Here is a 7,585-nt window from a genome sequence, read left to right as displayed (position 1 = left end):
GGAATGCCAGTAGAATGCTCACAGCACAGGAAGTGAAAATAGACTTTCTGCATAATTTGTTCAACCTACTTGTTTTTCTAACACACTGTTTTTATAAGCATCTAATGTAAAAATTATTTAGTATCTTCTACTTGATGGTTTTGTTTTTTTTCACAGCTGAAAGAACAAACCTTATGTTTCCAAGAGTGATGAATGTATTGGGTGCATTCATATTTGGGCACTTATCTTGAAACACTTTTAAAAAGCTGGTTTTTCTTTTGAAGAAATTTTAATTTTTAGCAATATTAAATAGCAGATTTTTCTAGGCTGTCTCGTGCAGGCCAGCATATACAGCAGTCCTCTCTGCAAGGAAGAGAAGGTGGCACTACTGAGTTGGCATGTTTTTACAGAATTGTTTTTATCAGCCCTGCAGAAAGGCATCCAGATAACGCCTGAAGTGGTGTCAAGACGTGTCCCTAAACAAGAAGATACAGTTAAGAAGATTGGACTACAGTGGTATGTTACCTGATGGGTTTCTGAATGACTAGGAGAAGCAGCTCATCAGGACAGAGCAGCTCCTTTTCCTTCCCTCTTTCTTTCCTTCCCTCTTTCTTTCCTTCCCTCTTTCTTTCCTTCCTTCTTTCTTTCAAAACCAAATTCAGCATTGAGTGAATTCAGCAGAGGTTTGCATATTTTTGGCATGGGTGGCAGAACAGCCCATTTTACTGCTGTGCAAGCAGTATGTGTTTTCTGAAAAATACCTGATGAATCTTGTCTTTGCAAACAGAAATTTTATGCTCCAGCAGCTTCGTAGAAAAAGTGATGTTATATCTTATTCCTGTAGAATTGCTTCTGTTTTACATTGCATTTTTCAGTAGCCTCTTTATAACATTTCCAGCTAAGCTTACACTAGATGTGTTCCCTCATTTTTCAGTTCTGTGGTGGTTTCCACAGCTGTAAGATCAACTAGACAAATCATTCCTACAATTAGACTTTGCTAAAGCATTTTCTTCCCTTGAGTTAAGGTCAAGAGAAATAAATTTTGTACCTGGATAGCTCCAGCAAGTCTGTAATATTAAGAATGTTTCATCAATGCCTGTAGAACCTTTTACATTCTGGAGAGGGCACACTGTACACTATTATAAACCTTGTGTCTTACAGTGTGTTGCCAGTGGGTCAGAAGAAAAACATGCCATTCATTAAGGACCAAGAGAGGATAACATCAAGGAAGCAGAGGCCCAGAAAGCAGAGGTAAGGGTAAAAATCTGGTGTTGAAGCACGTTACATGTCATATAAACTCAGATCTATGTGTGAAAAGTATTTGGTATGGAAATAATGGAATCATAAAATTATTTGGATTGGAAGGGACATTAAAGATCATCTAGACCCAAGCCCCCTGCCATGGGCAGGGACACCTCCCACTAGACCAGGTTGCTCAAAGCTCCATCCAGCCTGGTCTTAAATACATCCTGTAATGGAGCATCCACAATTCCCTGTGTAAGAGAGCATTTTATTACAGGAGACCAGAGCAGGCCAGTGAAACACTGAAGCACGTTTAGCACGTTTCAGTGCCATGCAAAAACACTTTCCTGGAAGGATGGTAAAAACCTAAGTAATATAACTTATAATTTTTCATTAATCAAATTCTTTCATAAATTTGATGAATTGGAAAAAAAGTAAAATCAAAATTTAATACTATTTACAGAGAATAAAGAGATCTCAAAATTTACATAAGCTCACATCCCTGTATAATCTGAGCAACACAGATGCTTACCACAAAATGGTTGCCACAAGACGTTAATTCCAGTTTTCTGTGTTGTTTTAGTTGCAACTCCTGTATCAGCTCTTCTGTTAAAAACAAATCTAACTTGTGTGCCAGTATGAGGGAAAAGTTCACAGCAATACAAGAAAAAGCAGCTTATTGTTTACATGATACCCTGGTGAGCCTTGAGTGGTAGGAAAAGGCTGTTTCCTATATACTCTTGAAACACTTGCTTTTGACTAGATTTAGGACTTGTCTTCAGACCTTTTAAAGATGCATTTAGATGGATTGACGTGAAAATAAGAATATAGGGATGATGATAGAAAGTTTTATGACTGACTGTGTACTCTCTCTCTATATATATTACAGGTTAAATATTTATAGTAGTGGTTTTGGATATTTCTGAATTATTTTTCTGGAAACGGTTGTGCTAAAACCATTGGATATATTTTTCCTGGACATCATAGTCCTTTTCACCTAAAGACAGCATAATAAATTCTGTCCACTTACATTCTGTATTCTTCTCTTGTGTGTTCAGTTCAGAGATCCCTGTACTGTTCTTCAACATTACTTTGACTCTTCTCATAGCAACAGTCACAATGTCCCTCTCAAGGCCTTTTCCCAGATCGGTGACATTTCTACCTTGTTGACCACCTGAAGCCTGTCATCCTTTTCCTTTCACCCAGAAATATTTATCTGTGATGTTTGTGCAAGTTCTTTTGTCTCAGTGAGCATCAGGCCTGAGATCCTTCTCTACATTGCTGTTCTGAAGGGTGCTATAGGCACAGCTTTATTTCCTTCCACTTCCTTCTCCTTTCTGTTCTTCTGTTCCATTTTGTTATTTAGAAATTTTTTTTTTTTTGTCCCCAGAGCTTTCCTTCTCTGGAGCTGGGTCCTTGTTTTCTTCCCTGGGCAGTTGCTGTGCCTGCATAAGGAGCTAATCATTCCAGCATCCCACAGTATGGAAAGACTTGCAGCTATTTTACCATTCTCCATCCAGCCACACAAGCATGTTCTCTCTGACCAGTGTTTAGAGATGAAAACTCAGTTTGGCAGCATATAGTATCAGTAACTTATTGGAAAGAAAAGCAGATTTTTTTTTTTTTGCTATAACACAGTTGTATTTTTTGTATTTTTTGGAGGAGTATATTGATGAGCCAAATCTCTGCATCAAAATTCCCACTCAGGTCACTCTATTCCACCTCTCTTCTGTTGCATTTTAAATAATATTTCACCCTAAGTCACTGTACAGTATTGTGTTTTGGTTTAAGCAGTGGGTGCCTGACAGAGGGGTGGTTGAATTTCAGTTTAAATGTTTTGATTTTGAAGTTTCTTACCAAAATCTGACACAAAACATAAACCATTTTTAATACATTTCTACAAATGTGAATGCATCCAGAACACCACAAAAGCAAAACTTGCTATTAGTCACCACACATTAAACATACAAAATGTCCTTCAGTTTCATTGTTTTCTGCCTTCCTTACTATCTTCCCAGCTAACTATGCAGAAGTACAGTCATGTTTAAAACACAGCCTTAACTTGAAGGGTTTTTTTGTAGGAGGCAAGAAGCATGATGCTGTCAAAAATAGCAGGCTTTGAAACAATCAAAGTATTTCAGAAGAGACATGGAAAGAATGAGACAGCTGGGCATGAAAGCTGAAAGAGAACATGATGGACTAAACTGGTAAGGAGGCACAGAAACCTTTAGTTCTAATGAGATGGTCAGAGTCCCAGAGGTCTGTCTTGAGGACAAAAAACTTTTTTTCTGGTTTTTTTTTTTTTTTTTCCTCCCAAAAAGAAAGTATCACTAGAAACCACTGACTCAGTTGCTGGAGATGCAGGCTTTTTTAAGTGGTAGCAGCAAAAATACAGATATGATCTCTAGGAGCAGATTTCAGCCAGCTCAGCAAATAGGTTAATTGGGAAGGATTTTCAAAAAGTTTAATGGGGAGGGTTCCTTTCCAGTGATACAGGGCAAAAAGCACTCAGTCCTTTCACTTGTACAGCATCTCCAGTGTGTAGCTTTATAGGAGACCTTCTCCACCAGGAAGATGTAAAACACACTGTACCCTGAAGATGGGAGATACTGTATAAAAGAACAAGGGTTAGATTCACAACTTCTTACTGAACATCCACAGCACTAAGACTGATGGCAAAGAGGACTTTGACTCTAGGTGTCCATCTTTGTTAAAAAGAATATTTCCCTGCCTGTGTTTGAACTGCACATGGATAATACTGCAGCACTTACAAAGGCAAGTAGAGTAATCACCTCAATGCTTCCCAGTACAGCAACTCTGCAGACGACATCTGTTTTATGGCTGAAAGGATATTAGCTGTATGCAGTGATCACCTTCCTGATGCACACTAGAAACAGCCTACCAGGACACCTTAGCAAGCTCACAGCATGTTCTCTACTGCCCTGTCCATGAGAATTCCTTGGACATGGGATAACAGAGAATGCAAACTGCATAGAATGTTTTTTTTTTTAAGCCTGCCCTCATTTGATCTCCTTGCTAGTAAGACTTGTGTCCTTCGTAATTTGAGATATCAAAAAGTTCTAATCTCAGGTCCAAAATGCAGGTGGCCTCGGACACATCAGGGACACATTCATTAATGAATATATCTAGTCTTGGCCTACCCAGCAGAACTAACTCTAGGTTTAACTGTCAAACATACACGCTCCAGCTGTTCCCCCAGTTTAAAATCTGGTATGTAAAGAAGTCCTGAAGCTGCAGTGGATGTGGTTTTGCTTTTGTACTTACCTTTCTGCTATAAACATTTAAGCCTTAATTTGGACAAAGCTCTGTGAACCAGTGACAAGGAGTTGGCTATAGAGCCATACCCATACCAGCAGTGTGCTACTGAACATAGAACTGGCCTTAGTGAAGATGTGAACCTACATGTTGCCTTTTTTACTGGTTTAAGAATGAAATTTCTCACCACTCTCCTGCTGTCCCAGTTATATGTATCCCAAACTGGAGGGAGGCAGCACCTCCTGCTGATGTGTTGCCAAATCCTTAGCCCTTATGAAAGCCCCAGCACACCCAGTCATGCACAGCCTAGAAAGGTTTGGAACATCAGTCTCCAGGACTGTCAAAGCAGCACTGCAGAATTTATACAGAACATTAAAGAAAAAAAAAAGCAGTCTTTTCACAAGAGTTTTATTTTTATTGTAACGTGTAATTCTCCTTCTGAATCTCTATATCCAGAGTGAAATGGTAAAGACTGCATATTACAGTGCACTTAGGGTTGCGAGATTTATGTCAGAACACAGAGAGAGGAGAATGATGATAGCACAGGGAAAAAGGATAGTAAAGAGAATCAGACAGTGTGTCAGAACAGGCACTGATTGCACCAGAAAATCCATAGAGGCTAAACAAAATAAATAGAGAAAAGATGAAGAGGACCAAACTGTAGTAAAATGGAAACATTTGTTAGGATTTTATTATTTCCTTTCATACCCAAGTTTGTCATCCAAAATTTAAATGAACAATGAAGAAGCATCTATTTCAAGGCCCTGCAAAGGGAATTGGTGCACAAGTCCAATAAAGTAAAGCTCTTTCTCATTATTCACTTGGAATTACACTGAGCACTGCACTCCCCAAAGGCCACTTCTCCCGCAGAAGTTATGGAGGGGGGGAGGTGGCAGAAATGCCAGGCAAACCCAGAGTTATTAATCAAACATGCATTTGTTCCCATGGCTTCTCTTTTATTGCTGCTGTTCTTTCTGCTAAAGGTTTCCTGTATTGCTTGCCAGACTCCCAGAGTCTGTGAAGAGTGACCATTACATACAGAAAACCTTAAAGAAACTGGAAAAATATGGCACGACCCCTGACTTGTAAATTCATCCTGACACCTTTCTTAAGGCTGTGGCTGACCTGGAGGTGTGGGAGCTGTGTTCTCCAGAATCTGCTGCAGCTGTGGAGGTGAGAGGAGGCCAGCTCTCCATTCTCTCTGTGCTGGGGAGGGGGGAGAGCAGGCACCTACGGCTGAAATTCATGCAGTAGAAAGCTACCAGAGGAAATCATTTATGATCTCACTAAATGAAGATTCCACTATTCGCCTCTACAAGGTGCTTTGAACTCAGAAGAAAGACATTGTGGCAAGCACTGGTTTATTAATCAGCATCATTTTATTATTATGTCAATGTTGATTTATTTAATGCCACAGTGAAAGTGGCATCTGTCATAAGTGGTTTGAGCACTGGCAGAGAAACGTTGGCTTGTTGTGCCCTGGAAAGGCCCATCCTTCCCACCCGTTCCACCCATGAGCTGTTCAAGTCATCTGCTACCTCCCTGATCCAGAACCCTGCAGTAACTTTTTTTCTTCAGCAACATCAAAAAATATAATAATTTTAAAACCTGCTTCTCAAGTTCTTAATTTGGGCTCAACTCTTGTAGTTCTACAAGCAGTTGGCAGAAGAGGAAGGACAGGAGCAAGGGAAGGGAGTACATTTAGTATGAATACTGCTGTGGTCTGACGAGGTAACCGACTTACAAAAAATGGCAATGGTGCCACCTCGTGGGGTTTGTTCAAACCAGAAATCTGTTACTGTGCATCTTACGTGTATCGAGTTGTTATCGAGCCTTACAAAGGCAAAGTTTTGTCACCCAACATGTCAAGATCAGACTACCTATTTTTTAATTGATGTCTTAGAAAAACAGCCATTTTCTCTTGTGTCCTACTTTGCATAGTCATTAACCAGAGAGGCAGCTTTGCCCTTACTCCACAGATGTGTCTATATTTAAGTTCAATATAAGTCTCTGTTGCCTGCTGGTTTTAGATCTATTTTCTTGTTGTTTCTGTTCTGTTCCCTTTGCATTCCTCATATTAGTGCAGTAGTAAACAGTGGAAAATGTGAGTATAGATTAATATCCTACCTATTTATTTATATGTCTTTCAAAAACGGCCAGAGGAAGGAGGACCCTGGTGCTCCTTCTGACTAGAATAGATAAAAAAACCCGCCACATTTTAGGAGCAAGGGAAGCATCACTGAATATGACCTGGCTGATACTTCAGAGATTCCAGATGAAGTTCTTATTTAACTTCAAGTTCTTTTAATATACACACTGCAATGGTGGGTAGAATTTGGCTGCAAGTTTAAAATACGAAGTCTTGACTTCGAAGGATTCAGGTTATAACTTGCAATAACAACTGTAGAATTTTCCTTTTAATTAATTTTACAGCATACTCATCTGTTCAAGAAGTTGCATTACAAATGTTTTGGTGATAGAAAGCACTATACTAATGTTTGCAAACCCATTACATTTTTTCTATTGTCACAATGGTCAAATTCTCCCATGTTTATTTGTCTCTTACACATGAATCAAAAGCTCAGGGGGAAAAAAAAAAAAAAAACAAACCACTTTTTCTGTTTCAGTTTGTACATGAAAGTCTCGTGCAGATGCCAGAAGAGAATTTCAGCAAGTAGTTTCAGACAAGAGTAGCCTCCCTCAGTGCACAGTCTTCCACCTTTTAATCCAAGAGCCAGATGAGATGGTTTTCCAGGTACAATCGTCTTCAAGCAGAAAACAACCGCCCGTTGAGATCTGCCTCAAGGAAGACTAGGGAAGGGGGATCAACTCCAAGAAGTCCCACTCTTGCACAACTGAAATCTGTCCCTCTACAGTGCTGCACTGCAGCTGGCCATAGAAAACAAATGTTAAATACCATTGCTCCTTCCTGTGTGATGTCTTGGACACAGGGTCAAATCTCAATCTCACCTAGCCATGTGTGATGAAGACTAAGTTTCTAATCACAGGTCGGGTCATTTCTTCAGACATTCCTCTAACTCTACAGTACGACAAACATCTACTCAGTGCAGATACACTGATTCCATAT

General features: G+C 39.6%; 1 protein-coding gene across 1 annotated transcript in view; it reads left to right on the top strand.

Moving 5' to 3' along the window:
* Positions 1 to 7,223, top strand: part of CCDC60 (coiled-coil domain containing 60) — a 61,098-nt gene extending 53,875 nt beyond the window's left edge. Inside the window, 6 exon segments of the mRNA XM_008950002.1 lie at positions 405 to 495; positions 1,141 to 1,230; positions 1,805 to 1,933; positions 3,303 to 3,428; positions 5,481 to 5,670; positions 7,125 to 7,223. Of these exon segments, the coding sequence (XP_008948250.1) occupies positions 405 to 495; positions 1,141 to 1,230; positions 1,805 to 1,933; positions 3,303 to 3,428; positions 5,481 to 5,670; positions 7,125 to 7,223 (725 nt within the window).
* The last annotated feature ends 362 nt before the right edge of the window (positions 7,224 to 7,585 follow it).

This window comes from Merops nubicus, unplaced genomic scaffold (genome assembly GCF_000691845.1).
Source record: "Merops nubicus isolate BGI_N331 unplaced genomic scaffold, ASM69184v1 scaffold23081, whole genome shotgun sequence".
In the NCBI taxonomy this organism is placed as follows: Eukaryota; Metazoa; Chordata; class Aves; order Coraciiformes; family Meropidae; genus Merops; species Merops nubicus.
Note: the sequence above shows the minus strand (reverse complement) of the source record. Positions and strands in the feature narration are given on the sequence as shown.